Here is a 20,980-nt window from a genome sequence, read left to right as displayed (position 1 = left end):
CACAAAAAATTATTTAATATTGTTGATGTTGATTGTTAATAAATTGCAAATAATGTAAATATCAAATAAATTCTGTATTTGTATTTGATTTATTGTTTGATTTATGCCTAACCCTAATTCTGTATTATGTATAGTTCCGGTAACTTAAGTTGTACTACACGCAGAAGTTAACTAGGCACAACTGTCATTATCGTCAAATCAGGTGCTAACTGCTAAATAGATTTGTGCATGTAAGTTAACTAGGCACCTCGCCAAGTGTCATTACCAAATCAGATGCCAAGTTGATTTGTGCGTGTAAGAGTCGCTATGTTTAAACCAAACTTAACATTGTTTATGGCTGCTTGTTTAAAATCTTATCAAGTTATTGATTAGTAACAGATGGTTTTTTCACTTGCTATAGCTAAATATTGGAAAAATACGCAAGATATTTTGCCTGATATCGTTAAAAACTCACCAATAAAATAATTCTTACGATTCAAAACCATTTATTAAAATTTAAATACTTATCTTTAAAACAAAAATGTAATTTCTTATCAAATATCGAAGAACAGTTTTCGATGATAAACATACGTTGAGGATACCCTCAAATATTAATATAATTTGCTGTTTGAACTTTGTAGCGTCTTATTTAACTTGAAGAATGAAGAAAGCGATGGTAATGTTAAACCTAAAAGTAGGTGTAACTGTGGATAGAAATTCTATTTGAATATAACGCTAGTTTTCTGCTTACACCATGTCAACATCATCATCGCCACTGGTTATTCAAGTACACTTCGCCATCGTAATCTATCCAGTGCTTCCCGCGTAACTCGTAACTCCTATTCCCCCGGGCTTTCTCTTCCAACCGGGTTGTGAGTTCAGATGTATCTTAAGGTTCTGTCGTCTGCCATTCGGTGCACATGTCCGAACCACTTAAACCTGTTGCAAATTCGACGATGTTGGCGCCATCAAAGTTATTATACAGTTCTTGCTAAAAGATATCTCCATTCATATCAATAAAGCCTTATAAACTTAAAAAAATAATTAGACATTTTTTTATAAATAACATTTTTATTTACATAAATTTTTATATGTATTTACAAAAAGCATCACACATCAAATATGCATCAAAATGTGTATGACACGTTAATTAATAGAACTATAATCACGAAAATATATAATACATAGATCCTTTATAATTTGTTTCCTAACAATACATCATCATCATACATCAAAACTACATTGATTGACATACAAATATGATTGTATACATTTATAATCATGACATTATTCTCACATACTATTTATTGTTTGACATCGCATAACCCGTCTAAGGGACATGGACATGGATAATTTAATTCCAAATTAATATGCCATTTTACACTTGGTTATGGAGGTGTGCTCTTTATGTATATAATTGCATCTCTGCTAATCAATGGAGTCAAACAACAAAATCTCACCAAGGCTATGGATGATCAGTACATAGGTTTCTTTTTATTCCAGTATGTATTTTTACTAAAATATATTTTTTATTTGCTACCTAAAATCCAAATTTTAGTTGGATGTGCTAGTTATGTTTCAGTCTATCCAGATGAAGTTTTGTACTGCTCTTTCTTGACCTACTTAGTTTCTTGGCAGATTCAACTGTCTTTTTTTTCTCTCCTTCTCGCAACAGAGGTGGTAATGATACTTTTCTCATATTATAGTTATTTTGTTGCCCATGCCTAAATGTTCCATTATGTGATTCAGGTGAATGCAAAGGCTGTAGAGATGATTCTCTTAACCTTGCTGTAAATACTCTTGAATTAATTCTATTATCTAGTGAATTTTTTGTGTGATCTAGAGAAATGTATGATTTTGCACTATTTCTTCCATAGTTTACAGATGTATCAGGACGATAAGGCTTCATCCATTTTGAAGATGCTATATCTGATCTTAGTATAGATTGATTCTGTTTTTTCTTGTGGGAAGGACTCCTTATTTGTATAGGCTTTATTTGTAATAGTGAACTAAATGTATCTAATAGATCAATTTCTGGTGAGTATTGGTATGATATCTTTTCTCTGTAAAGTTTTGTATCTGGAATGTCACTTGTTGATGTCCGAGGTGAATTTGTTGGTGTGACATCTGTACTGCTCTGAGAGTGCCTCTCTTCACTTTCACTAAATTGTTCATAGTCACTGTAGTGCATTGCAATAACTTCTTCATGTTCAATTTGTCTATAGTGTAACCTTTTATCTGGTATAGAGATTGCCTTACCAAGTATTCTGAAAAAATAAATTAGGATTACTAAGAATAAGAATTCAAAAAGAAGATGGAAGCATAAAGGTTTTGTTAAAACATATAGCATGAGTATACTGGTGGAAAAATTTAGGTTAGCTTTGTTAGTTTTCCCATTTTTTATTGCTTGATTGAAGGTTTGAATAGTGTAATGAATAGTGTCAAAGTTTATACCTAAGTTGTGGGTGCAATTCTTGCCATTGCCGACATTCCTCTATAATTTCAGGTCGTTTAGATTTTTCCCCATCCTCATTGTACAGAGTTCTCTCAATTCTTTCCCATTCATCAGCTAATACTCTTGTAGTCTCAGCTGTGTTTCTTTTTAAAATTGATCCAGCACTGCTATCACTCTCCTCACTATGAAAATCTGGTGTGCCTAAAAGTAATGTAAACTAATCTAACCCACAGCGAAAAATACCTATGAGAGAAATTATAAATAAGGTTGTTTTCAGTACACAGATTAGAACACGCATTTACTCCAAAAAATGTGTAAGATCCGTAACGTCGATAGCGCAACAATTTTTAATTATTATTCAATATATTTAGACTTACTTGTCTCACTCTCCGAGAGGAAATCGGAATATGGTGTTCCTGATCTTTCCAAGCTGTCGCCAGCAAAATTGTTACACGAGTATACTAAATTTCTATTCAAATTATAAGCATTAGCAGAGAGTACAGAAAGCTCCGGTCGACGAAATTTTTGTTGATTTATATATGGTAAACAATCCACTCTATTTACTTTCTTCTCTCGAGCCGACATATAATTTCTTGCCGACATAGTTAGATACATAAAATAGAGTAATATTTTCCACTCGCCATGACATTAGATTTAAAATAATTTTAATAATTATTATAAAACTATTTAATGATTTTATCACAAAGTTAATATAATATGTATTATAGATCTCTGCATAACATAATTCGTAATTTTCAAAATTCAATACCTAATAAAAAAATCAATAATTGACAATGACAGTGACATCTATAGTAATTTAAATTGTCAAGCAAATGCTTAAACATGGCATTAATGACTTTGACAGACACTCTCTACATCTCCCTAGACTCAACCTACCCTCCTGGCTACTACAAAATAATGACAATGTAATTACTAATTTGAACTGTTACTAAATCTGTGGCATGTAGTTAAAATATAAAAATCAGCAGGGCTGAAGATTACATTTTTATTTACGTGATAAAAATCTAATAAAGTAAATTTTAAGTAAAGAAGAAAAATCTGTGTACTGTGTAATATATAGTTGACTTACATTTATTCACAAGTAAGAATTTTGACGAGTGCGCGAGTTGAAAGTAGTAGGACACTGGACAGCCGCAGTTGACCGCAGTCCACACCCGCAGACAGAGTCAATTTATAAGTTAGACTTTGTAGACACAGTTTAAACAACTAAACTAAGGAACAGTAGATCGCTTAAATATTTGCTAGTCATATTAATCAGCTGTGTTCCATATAATGTCGCACTTACATACGAAAAGCGGTTTATCTCAGGATGAGGTGATGTATTATTATCATATATTTTATTCATTATTTTACTTTAAGACATTAAAGCTAATATAGTAGTATTCTTTTTTAACAGAAACTCCTAATGCCATTCACTTACATCCAACAAGTGCCAGGAAAGCAGATAAGAGCCAAATTAACTGTAGCCTTTAATTATTGGCTTCGGGTGAGTGATGAAAAATTAAAAGCTGTTGGAGAGATTGTTCAAATGCTGCACAATTCCAGTTTACTGTAAGTAAAGTTAAATACAAATTTAGTATACATCAAACAATGGTAAACAACTGCTATAAAATGTAAAGGCTAAAAATTTAACTTATTCTACTAACTACTGAAATCATTAAAAGTGAAAAATAGTTTTAGCTTCTGAAAAAATCTCTGCAATGTTTATCTCATTACAACTGTGTTGCAAGGCATTAAAATTCTTAATATCACACTTCCAGTTTAGATGACATAGAAGACAATTCAATTCTGAGGCGAGGCATTCCAGTAGCACATTCTATATATGGAGTGGCTAGTACAATTAATGCAGCCAATTATGTCATGATAGTTGCACTTGACAAGACATTGAAATTAGGGCACCCTTTGGTATGATTATCTTGAATTTTTTACACTAATGCAATATAAAATTGACAATACTATTCTTTACTTGGTGTTTTAGAATATTAAAATAGCTTTTACCTGGTTAGTAACTTCCTTATTTTAGGTGAGGAATGTATGTTCTTACAATTAATAGTAATTATTGTGCTATTCTATCTTTTTATTTTCTAAACTACTGATGTTTTAGTTATACTTTTGCCTAAATGATTTTTATTATGTATGTACTTTTTATGACTATTTCTATTTTAGGCAACTACGGTATACACTGAACAGTTACTAGAGCTTCATCGCGGTCAGGGCATGGAGATATACTGGAGAGATAATTTTCAGTGCCCCTCTGAAGATGAATATAAAGAGATGACAATGAAAAGTAAGTTATATACTTATTATATTGATATGCGATTCCTTTGATTTTTTATAACTTACCATTATATATGGTATGTATGTATAATATACCTCTATTTTTCCATAGTTCATTACTTTTAAATGTGTCAGCCCTTTGCCTAATTGCAGGGCTACAGGATTCCCTACTATTTTATTTAACTACCCTCGTGAAAAACACTATTTCACAATTATCTATGTTTATATCCTTTATATTACAGAGACGGGAGGTCTATTTATGCTGGCCATTCGATTGATGCAGCTCTTCTCTGAGAACAAGTCGGACTTCAGCCGGCTCTCATCTATCCTAGGCCTTTACTTCCAGATTAGAGATGATTACTGCAATCTCTGCTTGCAAGAGGTAAAAGCTTACTTCAAAAAATATATTGTATTTTGTTAATTAGTATTTATTATAATAGAGAGATATCTTGCATTGTAGACTATATGTTGGAAACTAGAAGTCTTTAATTTTGACTATTTTACGTTTTATTTTACTATGAATTAATTAATTTTAAAATGATATTTCAGTACTCCGAGAATAAAAGCTACTGTGAAGATCTAACGGAAGGGAAATTCAGTTTTCCGGTCATTCACGCGATCCGAAACCAGGAAGACGACAATCAAGTATTGCGTATCCTTTGAATTGAAATAAAAACTATAATTATGCTTCTACTTATAGAAAATTACAAAAAGCTAGTTGAAAACAAATTAACCACTAATACAAAAAATCTTGTTTAACTGAAGTATTTTTACCTTAACAAAAAACCAGACATACTCCGTCAACGCACCCGTGACGTGGAAGTGAAGCGGTACTGCATCAAACTGCTGGAGAAATGTGGAAGCTTCCAGCATACCAGAGATACCCTCATTGCACTGGACCGAGAAGCAAGGGCTGAGGTAAGTTGTAATTATTATTTTAATAAAGAAAAGATTATTTTTTATCACCTTTATATATACATTTCCATATTCCATAGGACTCCACTCAATTTATATATTTAGAAGTTAAATATATACTTGCAGGTGGCCCGTTTAGGAGGAAACCCGCATTTAGAAGAACTACTCGATGAGCTTCTAAGTTGGCAGTCAAACAAAAAATAGAAAATATGTGTAACCTAGAAATCAAATTATAAGCGAAGGTAAATAAATTTTATTTAGGCAAATTTAGATTTGCTAGCAGTTGCTTAAATATTTTAGTCTTAGATTCTTACGAGCTTTGTTGACGAAATAAAAAATAGAGATGTTTAGAAAATATTACCCCGCGCAAAAAACAAAAAATTGGGAATCACGTGAAAATTGTGTTTGTGTATGCATAAGCTTTTGCAATACATATTTGAAATTTGTTTTATGGAATATAAATCTCACGATCTTTTCATCAATGCTATAAATGAAGTATTACTTTGTCTCTTAGGGAGTATTCAAGTATTTTTAGAGATTCTTGACCCCCCCCCCCCCCATTGTAACGAGCCGTAACGTTCTTCTGTACCCAATAGTAAAACGTTTCGTTACCCAGTGACATGTTAAAGTTGCCATTTATGTGGTGTAAAGTATCGATAAGTCGAAAATAATATTAACAATTAGGTAGGTGGACAATTTCCGCAACTAACTAATAATAATATTAACAATAACGCATAATTCAATACCCGCCCCGTATCGTAACGTTTTATCCCAACCCCCCCCCCCCCCCCCCCCCCCTATGCCTCCAAAATTCGTTACGTAATACTTGAACGCTCCCTTAATTGTATTTGCGGCTTAATAATAACCTTAATTCACCATTAACAAACACAATAACAAGTAATTTGACGGAAAATTAACATAATTTTTATAGTTGTCAAAAGATATTTTAGATTCGTTATTTTAGAGACAAAAGAAGACTTATTTTTTAAGTTAACGGGGCGTTAATAAAACGTAAGAAAAACGGAGCGTTTCTATAGAAATCGAAAAAATCCGGTTCCATATGATCTAACGAATTGAAGACGTTGAGTACGTTTTCAATAATTTTTTTACTTAATAAGTACTTAAAATATTTTGTCATTAATTACTAGTTTACATAATATACTAGTCACGAGAAAGTTGCTTTAGCATACATTCCGTTAATTTTAACCTAAAAGTTAATTGTTAAAAAAAACTAAGCGACATTAGTAGCAGGTGTACTGACACTTCAATAGTGTTTCTAACATTTAATCTTTAGTTATTGTAATCGCTTTTATATTGTTTCTTAGTCTTTCGTTTTGGACACAAATTAAGTCTTTAATAATGCTATTACAGACTAGCCCTGCTTTCCTATAAAATTTCTGAATGTACTGAATGTACCGAAATATTCTGTGTCCATATATGGACATCTAATAGTGCTAAAACCAGTTCTAATTCTTTTAAGTTAACTTTTTGACTTGGCGGCAAAATACTATAAAAATTAAATTATAAGATCAAATAAATGAATATTAATACAATATAATAAATATTGTATCGTCTGTAGTATTTTCGTTTTATTGCACTTTGATTACGAATTTTCGTAATAGTAATGAAAACTAAAGATAATATCGAAGTTCCATACTTATTTACAGTTTATAACTGCCATGTAAGATTAAAAAAGATAATTAAATACAGGGGCAAACGTAACGCCGTTATACCAATTAGCATAGGGATAGAATTTAGCGCGAACTATGGATCGCATGTCAATTGTCAGTCAGAAACAATAAATCAAATAATTAATCGGAAAATATTGACAGTTGAATGAAGCTTCGTGGTCGTTAAAGTACTAAACTTTGTTAATTGTTTTAAAAGCAGCCGTATGGGCGCTGTTTATAATTAGATATCAAACGTTAAATATTCTTAAATAAAATGAATTTAAGTACATTAATCTAGATAGTAGAAAGTAGTACTTAGTACATTTATAAGCTTGATTGAATGTTATGATTATGAGGTGTACGTACGCTATAACGTGCGGTGACTGCGTTACCATGGTAACACGACCAACAAGCGACCGCCATGTTGGTATAATTTGTTCAAGCTGTACCAAAGACAGATTTTTAAAGATGTTATTTCTCTTGGGCTTATTTTTAATATGTGCAATTGTAGATAATTATAATAATAATAATTTTAAATATGTTTAGTGTTATTTTTTAATTTAAAACAGTTTTATATATAATAAAACACAAAGAACATTTTACATAATTGGATTTGGAATAATTATTATTAACAGCCATTTACTCGTCATACTTAAAATTTCTTCTAAAAGTTCATAAGCAACTATGACCGAGTATTTGAAATATATGTATGAAAAGTCTAAATAAAAAAACTAATTTGACTAAATAAACCATTTGATTTTATTGATCTATTATATTGATAATAACTGTGTTTCATTTAAAATATGTTGCTGCTTTGTATTAAAGATATTTAAACCTGTGCGTGTATAAAAACCTTGAAAAGGACAATGTTAGTTTTTGAAGATTATGTTATTCATTATTGCTTAGCAAAATTATAACTGCTTTGTTTTTGTTGTATTAACAGTTTCAAATGTTTTTACTTAAAAGTGACAGATGTCTTCCATAATGACAATATGAAGAAATGTGTATCTTAGTAATTCAAATAAATCATATGCTTGTAAAGTGGTTTTTATTTTTACTAATATTTATTTATCCTCATTTATGAAAAACAACACCATTAAAGATCTTACTTATAGTCAACGCAATGAATCGTATAACTTCTGTTTTCTGAAGATGCTCAAAAATAATAATAAAACACGCTATTGCGTAGGTACATCTCTGGTTGAAATGAAATTAAAAGATATTTTATATTATTTATTTATTTCCGTATAATTATTCAGAACAATCACCAAGTAAACAACTCATCCATTGCCGCCATTAATTCGGTGTTGCCACCGAGACGATTGATCTGAAAATCAATACAAATTACTGTGTAAAATAAAAATATAACTTTCGTATTATAAAACTTAAACGAACTGATGCTAAGGATAATAGTTTTAGCAAGTGGGTCAGGAATCTTTGAATTTGCATATTTAGACAGAGAAATGGTGCCAAATAGCGTCTCTCATAAGATGCCAATTGCAAAAATAAAATATTTGTCTATTATCATGTTTCGAGTTTTATTCAATTAGTATAATATCGGGACACGAGCGAGAGCACTTTACGTCGCGTTTCTTAGCAAATTAGTAGTTATTCGGAGCAAAAAATATGTAAGGCCAAAAGAAGTATGTTCTACTAAACAGAGGTGTGCTTACCTCATCTCTTATATGCTTGTCGAGATGTACAAGTCTGTCGCGTGTGTACTTTAAACTGCCCAATCGTTGTAATTCAGCTACGCAGAACTTCTTCAGAGCGACGTCACGAGTGCGTTGACGTAGAATATCTTGTCTATGTTAAGGACTTATTGCGGTGAAAAAAATCATAACACAATTTTTTTTTAAACTAAGAAAATTCTAATAGTCAATATAAATAAAAACAAGAATTCAACCTATAAAATAAGGCTCTATTAATAAAGTATCTGAAAGAGGCGAATTTTTAGGCGCAATTTAAAATGTAATGGAAACCTATTATAAAAAGGATACTGAGTATAGCGTCGCCATCAGTTGTTCGAGCAGCGTGAATAATGGGTAATGTGAACTTCCCCTCAGTCAAATCTTCACAGTATATGTCTAAGTTTGTCGCATTCTGAAACAGACAGGAGAATAAGAGTGCCATAGTGTTTGTAAACGGTGAAGTATGCCGCTGTCTTTCTTGGGTTTTCAGTTGGGTAATTCTGTAATTAAAACTCAGTTTCAATGACAGCTGTCGCCATCGATTAACCTACTGTATTCTGTAAATTTACTTTATACAGAATATGCCGGTAGGAGTTTGAAATAATTTGAATCAGAATCCACACTGCTGTAAGATTTACGTTCTTGAAAAGTTTGTTATGTTTTTATCAGATTACATGCAAACGAAGTATATGCTACAAATAGAATTAAAATATTTTTTTACCTTTTTCTCCGCCTCAGATGGCCATTCTTCTAAAGCCTGCAACCAACATTATCAAAAACTTCGTTATTATATAAATTAAATATAAAGGAACTCTAGGATTCAATTGCAAGACATTTACGCTACGAGCTATTCGTTTAGAAATTCCATTAAAATGTCACAATTTTATTACAACTTTCATAGCTTTATTTCGTTATAAAATTACCTCCTGCTGTATGAGATTGCAGTAATCGTCTCTTAGCTGGAAGTATAAGCCGATGGTAAGAACAAGATCTGTGTAGTCATTCTTACTGTCGCTCAAGAGCTGCATCAGTCGTACAGATATCAAGAACATGTGTCCTGTTTCTGAAAATAATAAGAAAATGATAAAACCATTTTTCATAAAGCGTAGCCGAGTTTCTTACTAAGAAGGGTAGTTTGGAAAAATTTAAAACTTTTATATTTTCTAAAATTTAAAACTCTTATCATTTGTGGTTCTAAATATACAAATATATGTATTAAGTACAATTATTTATCTGTGTTTCACAATTACAATAAATTGACTTCGTATAAGCCTAAGTCAAAATATACTAAGCCTTACTCTGCTTATTCATCTCATCGTATTTTTCTTCAGTGGGACAAATAAAGTGCTCCCTCCAGTACAACTCCGTGCCTTGACCACGCACTATTTCTAAGAAGTTTTCCGAAAACAGTTTTGCAGCCTAAAAAGTTTTAAATCATTAGAAATATAATCTTTATATACGTAGTAATAAGCTGGCCCCTGTCGCCAGATCTCACAGTATGTACCAATTTTTAACAGTTCACAGTTCTATACTAAGTATATGGCAAGAATCGATAGAGTACTAAACTGCTGTGGCCAAGTCGGCCTAGAGAACATCAAATAATTGTTTACCATAGGATGTAGTTCGAGAAGCTTTTGTAGCATGATAGTTAGAACTTGGAGTGAACAATTGAGAGTGAAAGGAATTCCATACACGCAGTGCGCTGAAGGTATACCCCTCCTAACCAACGTGTTATCCTGAATATCATCAATCCTGAAATATAATTTAAACTTATTAAATCATACCTCTCTGCCAATATGGAGGAAAAACATACAATAATTTAGTTTCACAATAAGGAAGGTTTTTGCCAAAACAATTGGTTTTACTTTTTACGTAATAAAGGATTTATTACGTAATTTAAAAACAGCTTATTTATTATTTATTTACATAAGCCAGACCAACTAAATTTCATATTTTTTTGAATATTTTATTACGAATATTATTTACATTTTTTGATAGTGTTTATCGTTTAAAAAGGGCCGAGGATTTAATACAGTTGAATCTCATTTAGCTGTCAAACTAATGCTTTTATAATCTAATGAATTAAAAAAATAAAAATGAAAGTTGAAGCTTTATAATCCAAAATTTTACTTACAAAAGGGTGCCATTATAAACTATATCGACGACTTCCATTATTTTGTTGATTTTTTCTTGTGGTAGCTTAAACCAAGTGTTGAATGCGATCGGTATCTTGTTCCTCAGACGTTTACCGACGACCTTCAATATATGGGTGTACGGCGCCAGTAATTCCTTAATTTTTTATATCAAAAAGATTTACATAAATATAATTAGTTAATAAAAAAAGCAATTAGTTTACTGATAAAAAATATGGTTTTATACGACTGTATTGTAATATATAAATTAGCATTTCAGTCAAATAGTTATTTCCTTATGAATCTAGTATAAAAATATCGCATACAGTAAAATAAAAAAATAACTGTTTACACTTATGATTGCACTTGTTGAATCGATAATAAAATCATACTATTATGTAGTATATTGTGTGAACTATAAGGAATAAATATATAAGTACTAACCTTCTCCATGTAGGATTTACGATAGATGCCCGAGTCATTTTCCTTGGATTTTTCCATTTTTGTTGGCGCGCGACGCAAATTAAGTGATTTCTGTATGACACTGAAGTCGACAAAATTAGGACTGTGGGTAATTGAAGAAATTGTCGACCTTATATGCTTCTAAGCTGTGTGTAATTAATAATGAATAATAAATGATGACTAATTAAGGTCATTAACTATGGCAAAACATATTTTTCGAATACTATTGTTAACTAAGGGTATGTATAATTAAGTAATGTGTTTTGTTTAAATTAGTCTGGTATTTTGTTTCCTTAAAATAACATATTAATAAGCATTTTTACCAAGATGAAGCGTTTCCTAATCCGAACTCAGGATGAGTTCGAATTCCGGCTGCGTTATAGGTATAGGACTTTTCTTTGTCTGTCTATGTATGAAACACAAAGAAATTAAGAAAGAAAGGCGCCTCACAGTCTGTAGCTGTGAGTTGGTACAATTTGGAAACGGGTTGTCGTCTTACGCCTGAACCCTATCTGCATCCCAATAACCAAACCCTACGAAGACAATTCATTTTTGTCGACGGATAGAATGCAATTGATTCGCTCGTTACGCTTATATTTCATAAAAGTAAATAAACCCGTGCAAATAATATTAAAATATACATGTCTATGTTAAAACATATCAAATACTTCTTTAATTATTTAAAAAACTGGTGTAACTTACAATCTTAAGATAGGATATTGCCACAGTTGAACTGTCATTTTCATACATAGGTCTATCCACATACACCGATAGCTTGTATCGACAGATGGCCATTTCAATCTGTCGATTGGTTATTGGCACACTTTTATAAATATTGGGATTATAATGTCTATCTCAGCAAAAATAGATTGAGATAGATTGTTGGGTTTGGGCTTTAGTCGGTATCTCCACTAGCATTCGATGAACGTAGACAAGTTTCTTGTAATGGCATCGAGTCTTCAACGTTCATAATGTTTGAAGTTTAAAAGGATCTTGAAAATGGTAAAATTCAAATAAATACCAAAATTTTAAAATAGTTTGTGTATTTCCAAATATACTGAACAATGCAGATATTATTAATTAACTGAATTTTCCCACGCGATATATGTATAAACAATTTTTTATTTAATTTTCTTAATGGTTTTACGGTTAATTATAAAATATAGCGTTTGCTATGTTACACGAAGAGGGCGTTTATTTATTATAATTATTTCGATGCCTCTACTATAACTACGTATGTAAGTAACATAACGTTCGTGCAAGTTCTTAGTTACAGTTGGTATAATATTTTTTATTTCAATATTGCATTTTCAAGAATTAATCGACGTCGTTGAATTTATTGCGCAACGTTTTACCTCCTTACCTAGCGTCGCGTGTGGATTATCCAAGATCTTAGAAGACTTGCAAGATGGGGTCCTATATGGGATATGTCTCCGACGTATTCTGGGTATCTACTGATCCGATCAGCTCTTATGATTTGCAGATTAAGCGACGTAATTGGAATCATTTACTCCAATGGGATTTCAATCATATCCCCAAGAAGACTCTCGTTTGGAGCCCGAAAGGAAAGTGAAAGCGGGACGGCCGTGACGCTTCCGCTAACTAAGCTGGTATCGACGTTGCAGATGACGGAATCAGTTGCAGCTGAGAGTCAGAGAGAGTAGAACAGAGTTGAAATGTGTAGCTCAAGACCCAACGCTATATATTGGCTCACTATAGATGCCCTCGGTCCCATCCAAGAGAATATTCATCCATAGGACATTTAAGTCAATATCGGCTATAAAAACACACACATACTAATGCTTCGTTTAATTATTTATTTTTTGTATAAATAATCTTAAACAGTAGAAGTTGGTGTGGTGGAAACACAAACTGTACACAGTTTTTTGTCCACCAGGACGTCGAAAATATTTAGTTAATTAACTTATATACATACAGCATATATGTCATAATGTCAGCCAGTGACATAATATATACATTATGACGGAGAAATTAGAGGATAGAAACAGGGACCGATTATTGACTTGAAGAATGTCTCCAAAGTACAATCTGAATTTTAACAAAAACAGGACCTGCCGATGAATTGTTGAAGATCAGCCATACTACGTCTTAGATTAGTTTTTGGCATCAGCCATTTAATTATTATATTAGACTACTTTTTAAAGGCTTGGTTCGAACATTCAATCGAACTGAGCGCCGCACTAACGGCAACCAAATCCTGTTTTTATAGCAACTAGAATTTGTAATAACAATTTTCGTGACATTTCGCGTACTCGTTCCACGACCGAATCTGGACTGCACAAAACGTCAAGTCAAACGGCAGTCACATAAACGAATATCAAGTTTATTTTAATATTTGTTGTTATTAAGCTTCTAATATTGAAAATTATGATAACTTTAATAGTAATAATGAATATGGAGTAATTTTTACTATCGAATGGAATAGTCGTTAATTTATAGACAACATCGGTCAAGTTCAGATCAACATCGGTTTTGAACGATTTTCACTTGAATGATAATGAAATTGGCAGATGACACATCATCATTGGCACGGTAAGCGGGAAGATCCTAAGCAATCCTGCAGTCACGGTCATACGAAAGTAGATTTTTGGTTAGGTAAAAAAAAACAAGTTTATTTTGGAACATAAGATCATCTAGGTATCACTTATTCCACGTCAATCAATTCGAACCTGTAGGCATCCCTACTCATTGGCAAAGAAGACAGAGGGAGTAGGCCGAGAGAAAAAGCCGGCGTTAAAACTATATTAAAAGGTAGCAGGTACCTCAGATACTACTGAAATGAGTAAAGTCCCACTCCCCCCCCTTAGTATCCTTTCGTCTGGGGGTAATTGCCAGGTCAAGAATCTCCAAATATTGCGTGACATACTTAAATAACAATACTTGAAAACTCAATTACAGAACTATTAATATGTGTTAATTTATCAGGGGAACTTTTGGAATCCAAATAAAACAATACCGTGAATAATTGATTTTATTACATTTTGTCACAAACTACAGAACTGCGACTCTACTTCGAGGTTGTCGTTGAATCAAAATGCTTACGTCAAAAGTATAAATAAAATCTATAATAATAAAATTTTATATCATTATAGGTACATAAAAAATCTAAAATTCATATACAATTCGGCTCAATTTCCATTTGATGCCAAAAATCGAAATTAAAATGAAAAAAAAACAAGCAATTTATTGGAAAAAAAGATGTTTATCACAACGTTATGGATTCCAGGATCCTTCTACTAATATACAGTTACAATAATTAGCATCATAAGCTAAATGTTACAAAGCCGACATCGAAAGCCTGAAAATAACTCGACTTTAACTATAAAGTAACTAAAAGAATCTGCGATAATAGAACCTACTACTTTATGAAATTTAAAAACTTAGTTTTCCGTTTACGCGGAACATAACTTCTCACTTAATTACAAACTTATATGTATAGAAATTGTATTATAAATTATTTCATTTGTAATAAGAATTTGTACAAACACAGACAATGGCCGGTTGGAGTTATATCAATTTGTGTGAAAACAGTTGCAGGTCAGTAGAGAAGCATGTTTAGCGTTAACGGAATGTAAACTTACAATATATTACAATTCATTAAAATGATAAAATTAATACGATTTCATTAACACGCTAAGAATTAATAAACATACTTTCATTCAAACAAATCGTATGATTTTATTTTGTTACCCATAGTCTAGGCTCGGACCTGCCATCCAGATATACCGGTCCAAAATAAAATCACAATTTGTACCAAACATTCCCTATTAAAATAACTGTCCGTGATCTTTGTCCTTGTGTAGTCAAATGTTAAAAAGTGATATAAAAATAGCTAGAAATAAATATACGAGCACCAACGCACGTGTACGTAAAGCTACGGACCTAATTCCATACGCGATTAAATCTGCATTTCAATAGTTAGAACAAGCTTTCGTAAACACCAGCCTTATTTTGTTCCACCAAAAGCAATTATCTGTCTCTTTCCATCTTAGCGAATATAGTAATTGACAGAAAGAGACGAAAGTGAACGCGAAGCCTAAGTGGGCACGAGGCGCACCAAAAATTTATCAACTACACAGTTACAAAGAGTATGGACAGCGTAAAGGCAGCGACTGCGGGCGAGTTTAGCTAAGACAGAGACATATAAACACAAAAAAACCGGTCATTATTGACTTGTACTCGATTTTTAAACCTTTAAAATGCGTAAATTAAAAATATATTCGCATGATGTTCGCTATTTACGCGCAGAATTTGTGTTTATATGTCTGTATACTCGAGTTCACGGGATCCAACCCACAACGTAGCTACGACTGCGGGTGCATCGGGTCAAGCGAAGAGCTCTGCCACCTGAAAAAATTTCTTGTTCAGCGTCTTACGATTTACATTTGTTCCTTAAGTTATTTTCTCTTGCAATAGTCAAACAAATACTTTTCATATACTTATTTCAAAGTATATATATAAATATAAAACATACAATTTAGAGTTTGCTTTGTTTTTTATGTTAACCCGTAATTGAGAATTTCGTATACCGCGCCATATTTGGTTGCTATTTTAACCAATAAGCCGCGACGTTTCTGTTACTGTCAGTTTGACAGTTGATTTTTTTATGGATAATACTTTAAACATACGTCAAATTTTTCAACAGATAATAATATTATTTTCTATTGTTGGAAAGAAAACGGTAACATACATGAACTTTTTGAACACAAATAAACGTGTAAAATATTCAGCATCTAGCTATGAGAAGAAAGTATATTTTATTATACCAATTATATTAGTTAATATTGATTATTTAAATTTGTATTGTAGCCAATCTTTATTGTATAGTATTTTGTGTGAAAGGAACATTACACAATTCATGCTAAAGCATTAGAGGCATGTCCAACTCACATATAGTAAATATACAAGAAAAGGTAGCAAATATGTATGTTTAATTTTTTTTCGGTAACAGATAAGGTGACTGACAAGATTACAAAACTAGACCAATAACCAAAAGTGTGCATAATTTTTCGTGTTAATTTGCTGTTGCAGATCCTCAGTCTTTATGGTAAGTTATAAATAACACCATCTTTATTTTTCATATTCGTTACCACAGACTTACAGGTTAGAAGGAGATAGATATACACATGTATCCATCTTTTTCTAGTTGAAAATTTGTAGTCAATGATTATCAATTTTCCCTTTTACTGGTCACACCCATTTACTAAATATGAAACCTAAAACTAGTATCAAATTTAATACTTCTATAGTTAAAATGTTCTTATTTTACAGTATTAAGCCTGTTATAACTTCTGTCATTATCCAATATTTGTTTTAAAGTTTATGTCTTGTAAAAGACTCACCGCACGTGTCGTTGCGTCTTCTAAGCGCTATTCTGGCTCCGTCGCTGCTGGCGTACTGCAATACATACACACACACATTGAAAGGGCTTATGTACAGACAGTTGGCACTACCAAAAATCACTTGAGCTTAACAAATGAATAAACTTTGAATTTCGAATGGAGAGAAAACGTTCATAACAAAAGAGCTTTTTTGTAAAACGGAACGTTTCGTTTCCCGTCTGTGATTAGAAGAGCCAATCACAATCAAACGACGACGTGTTTCGTCTTTGTTTTTAAATTCACTTCCATTATTAGCCAAGTGATATTTGTTAGCGCAAGGGAAATCAAAACAAAATGACATTCTAAAGAAAAACAATAACCATGCTGTTTCATAAAACTCATCATTCAGTTAGTTTTCACTCTCATGCGTGGAAGTTAGAACTCTCTGACAAATTATGATTGTATATCTATCTGACCCCGTACTCTGAAGACCTACAGTGCTGAAGTTCAGCCGCCAAAGTCATGGCTGAGCCCAAACAAAATCCAACTTCACCAGCTCCGATGCCAACATTGAATCACATACTGTCCTACCCTCCCCGAGTCTCATATTAAATCATTAAAATACATGAACTACCTACAGAAGTGTGAAACTGTTAGATAAATGCGGTTTTATATAGCGTAAAGTTCTCATTATAAACTGCGGTTTAGTTATACAATCGTCACTGTAAAAAAGCTTTATTAAAAGCGAAGAATGTTAACCGCCGCCGTGCCAACATCGTATCACGTGGCCTGACCTTAATCTATTGGCTACGCGCGCCCTTTTGCAGGTTGTTAAAGAACCTGAACTGGAGTCGTAGCGTTAGGTCTTTCCGTACTGCAATGGAATAAAACAAGTGACTGTGGTGCAACAAAATGGCGATCGTCGGGTTAAAATGAGAAAACCAGTGCGTTATTGACCGATACCGCGTGCAGACGCGAACCTGCGCACTTACGAGTATGGATTTGGGTTAAAGTCGGGCAATTGCGTGGTCGTCGGGCTACGTCCGTTCTGCTCCTGAACAATGTCTGCCGGTATGAGGATTGTGTTTTCGACGCTTTCGTCGCGGACCGGCATTACCGTTTCTTTAGTGGGCGTGGGTGTTTCGGCGCTGGGCGGCGTGAGGTTCAACAAGCTAGCGTCGACGCCCACCGCGGGCGGCCGGCCGGGCAGGCGTAGTCGCAGGGACACGCTAGTGCGCTTTTGTACTCGGCAATCTGACAATATCGACGGCCATTATACACACCCGGCGTCATGCTCGAGGAATGCTCTACCTCCTAAGTAAAACGTATCATGCATGGTGTATGGCTTTAGGTTGATAAGGATCGCCTACTATTTAAGAGTAAAATGTTACGTGTGTGATGACGATGTTCGGGCCTCATCGAGTCTCCATCTGTACGTAATGATTGATTAAGACGCGTTGTGATTATGGATAAGTGTGATTTGTCGTTATGAGATGACAATTTAATGTCGATGTAATCTGTGAATTTACTTAATAATAACATATTATAATAAGTTAAGTTCTGATTACCAAAAATCCTAGAATAAGTCCGGCAGTGTGAAGGAATAGCACCATTACCCTGCTTATTTTAAGACTCAAAATACAAAGAAAGAATCTTAAGCTAAATACAGAACTAAAAAAAAAATTATCGATACGATAAAATTTCAAACATTTCCGAAAATCCTAAGGCAAAAATAAACTTTAACTGAACTTTACCGATTGTTTGTCAAATAATCAAGCGATAATAAGCCTTAATGTAAAGAAACAGTACTGACTTCTGTCGATGTTCCTCTGCAGATGGCTGGCGACGCGATGGCGGGCGTCGCTGTACTCCAGGTGCAAACCCAGTCGGAGCAAAGTGGGATTCGCTTCCACCAACTTCGTTATCTCCATCTCAATCTTGTTGCCGAGGACTTGCGACCGCTGAAAATATAAAAACACTAGTAAAGAATGGTAAAAGGTTTAGTATATATTGGTACGCAAATAAGTAATTAAGATCTTATAACTAATTTGTTTTTTTATATAACTTCTGGTTATGCACTTCTTGCACTCATCATTTTTTTTATTTATTGTTTTCTTTTCTTACTAGGGTTACCTGGAAGAGATCGCTTGTTAGCAATAAGGCCGCTCAGTGCATCCCTTGTAATTTTTATGTATTGTGCTATTTGTGTTTCTTTGCAACGAAGTGTAAATAAATAAATAAAATAAATAAATACAATGCGAGCTATTTGACCAGATAAAAAGAAATTGGGTAATAAATAATATTTCTCTGTCTCGCTCGCACTCACAGGTCTTATGGAGGTCTAGTGATATTAATAAAAATAATTGTGAGACCGATTTTTATTTATTTATTAGCATGTATACAGAGTGTGAACAGTGTAAATATAGATATACAAATACAAGTGATCATATACTGGTACATGATCATCTATTAGTAATAATTAATTTACAAAGTTTCACTTCTGCCATGTTTACTTTGTACGCACGCACTTTTTTTAACAAATGATTATTTACAAATAATTTTACTACATAAAGCCACATTCTATACAGATTACACTCAATAACTTAATTTGTCAAATCTTTACATATATAATTCTTCTGTGAGTGTGTATGTCACTGAACTTCTTTCAAACGACTGGACCGATTTTGACGAAATTTTTTGTGTGTGTTCAAGGGGATCTGGGAATGGTTTAGATTCACAATTTTGTCCGCTGGACAATGTTTTTTCAATTAATTTTATAATTCAATTCAATCAATTTATTTTAAATTAAAGACGTGTAGACATGACAACGTCTCTTGGCTCCGCTAGTAGACTATAAAACCGTAGATAATTTATTAAATAACATCTAATTATTTTATACCTGGTTTGAAGCCCGGAACTCCTCAACAGTGGTCGTTGTAAGCAGGGATTTAACCAATTGGACAACACCAGGGGGGCTGATAAAGTTAGTCTCCACATTGACCACTCGCAAAGTGGTGTTCTGTTCCAAGGCGTCGGCCAAAAGTTGGGCCGTGCGGTCGTTCAGGCCCACGTTAACCAGCGACAGAACTTCCAAATGTGTATTTGTTTTTAACCCTTCGAAGAGTTTTTCGAATTTCTCGTCGCTTATGTTCTGAAAGGAGAAATGTGTTAAGGTATTGCGCAAAATTTAATCAAAAATGTATGAAAACCAATATTAACTGACGCAAGTAGGAGAAATTATTCCAACCAATATACGAAGATTATTTATAAAATAACATAAATGGTTCGGATGTATTGCAATCATACAATATTTTCCATCTCTTTCTGTCAAATTATGTACTAGCTGCGGTAGAAAGGGATAGAGTATGTTTGTCATGACAGTGGAATTATTTTGATTTAGTTTTTATTTAGGGTTCGGTTGTACTCAGATACAGTAATCGTTATTGAAATTAATGTCTCTTTATTCAACATTTTAATTGGCCGGTGTTATAATTTCTCAAGCAAAGAATATTTATATATTAAAATTACTTTTTATTGGCCTGACACAACAAACATTGTTAATGTATAGGAACAATATATAAGTTATCTATATACACATAAAACTATGTACGTATATGATTTAATATCATGCTTATCAAAGTTTAAAAAATACTTGGATTTGATACATGTATAGCAAGTTTTTATGTTATATGTATTATTATATATTTAATTTTACATAGAAATATCAGAGTTTTTATAATTTCATTCATATTTGTTCATTTCCTATTCATAAATGTTTTCCACCTTTCAAATCTATCTATTATAAACTAATCTATTTACTATTTATAGCAAATTGTACAATTGAATCAGGTCTAATCTTTTATGTATGGATAAAATGAAATTCATATACCTTAATATTATTCCAATTGAGATCTGTCAGATTCTGGTCATTCTCCTTCACCCTTTTGATGGTATCTTCGGGGTCTGTGTCGTTTGGTGGGTCCATTGGGTACACCTGGAAAAAAACATTTGGTTCATAAAAATGTAACACATTTTT

At 32.8% G+C, this 20,980-nt stretch overlaps 4 protein-coding genes across 16 annotated transcripts in view; 1 reads left to right on the top strand and 3 right to left on the bottom strand.

Annotated features, from left to right (window-relative positions):
* Window positions 1-1,020: 1,020 nt before the first annotated feature.
* LOC110995331 lies at window positions 1,021-3,190 on the bottom strand. The gene is made up of 3 exons (XM_022262441.2): window positions 2,812-3,190; window positions 2,434-2,635; window positions 1,021-2,246 (listed from the first exon to the last, which is right to left on the bottom strand). The coding sequence occupies exons 1-3, from the start codon at window positions 3,047-3,049 to the stop codon at window positions 1,547-1,549; spliced, it is 1,140 nt and encodes a 379-aa protein (XP_022118133.1). The 5' UTR covers window positions 3,050-3,190; the 3' UTR covers window positions 1,021-1,546.
* Window positions 3,191-3,399: 209 nt separating this feature from the next.
* LOC110995329 (geranylgeranyl pyrophosphate synthase) lies at window positions 3,400-6,429 on the top strand. The gene is made up of 8 exons (XM_022262438.2): window positions 3,400-3,769; window positions 3,852-4,006; window positions 4,216-4,360; window positions 4,622-4,742; window positions 4,975-5,114; window positions 5,282-5,384; window positions 5,523-5,650; window positions 5,774-6,429. Exons 1-8 carry the CDS (start codon window positions 3,728-3,730, stop codon window positions 5,849-5,851), a joined length of 912 nt encoding a protein of 303 aa, XP_022118130.1. The 5' UTR covers window positions 3,400-3,727; the 3' UTR covers window positions 5,852-6,429.
* Window positions 6,430-8,537: 2,108 nt separating this feature from the next.
* Window positions 8,538-11,790, bottom strand: LOC110995323 (geranylgeranyl pyrophosphate synthase-like). Its single transcript, XM_022262431.2, has 9 exons — window positions 11,585-11,790; window positions 11,143-11,297; window positions 10,619-10,760; window positions 10,307-10,427; window positions 9,932-10,071; window positions 9,730-9,765; window positions 9,318-9,420; window positions 8,991-9,118; window positions 8,538-8,644 (listed from the first exon to the last, which is right to left on the bottom strand). Exons 1-9 carry the CDS (start codon window positions 11,639-11,641, stop codon window positions 8,582-8,584), a joined length of 945 nt encoding a protein of 314 aa, XP_022118123.2. The 5' UTR covers window positions 11,642-11,790; the 3' UTR covers window positions 8,538-8,581.
* Window positions 11,791-14,581: 2,791 nt separating this feature from the next.
* Window positions 14,582-20,980, bottom strand: part of LOC110995337 (tropomodulin-1) — a 45,319-nt gene continuing 38,920 nt past the window's right edge. For 4 of the 13 annotated variants that reach the window (XR_002600246.2, XR_002600245.2, XR_002600248.2 and 1 more), the window contains 7 exons: window positions 20,834-20,938; window positions 19,844-20,095; window positions 18,758-18,905; window positions 17,937-18,198; window positions 17,739-17,818; window positions 16,966-17,020; window positions 14,582-15,970 (listed from right to left, as the gene is read on the bottom strand). Coding sequence is in view for 6 of the 13 variants with exons in the window: in XM_045632069.1 (XP_045488025.1) it covers window positions 17,776-17,818; window positions 17,937-18,198; window positions 18,758-18,905; window positions 19,844-20,095; window positions 20,834-20,938 (810 nt within the window). In the remaining 7 variants the exon portion in view is untranslated. The remainder of the gene's footprint in view (window positions 15,971-16,965; window positions 17,021-17,738; window positions 17,819-17,936; window positions 18,199-18,757; window positions 18,906-19,843; window positions 20,096-20,833; window positions 20,939-20,980) is intronic. The other 9 variants (XM_045632071.1, XM_022262456.2, XR_006750802.1 and 6 more) reach the window with 8 other exon arrangements.

This window comes from Pieris rapae, chromosome 2 (genome assembly GCF_905147795.1).
Source record: "Pieris rapae chromosome 2, ilPieRapa1.1, whole genome shotgun sequence".
NCBI classification, from domain to species: domain Eukaryota; kingdom Metazoa; phylum Arthropoda; class Insecta; order Lepidoptera; family Pieridae; genus Pieris; species Pieris rapae.
The sequence above is the reverse complement of the archived record's forward strand: the minus strand, read 5'-3'. Positions and strand labels throughout refer to the sequence as shown.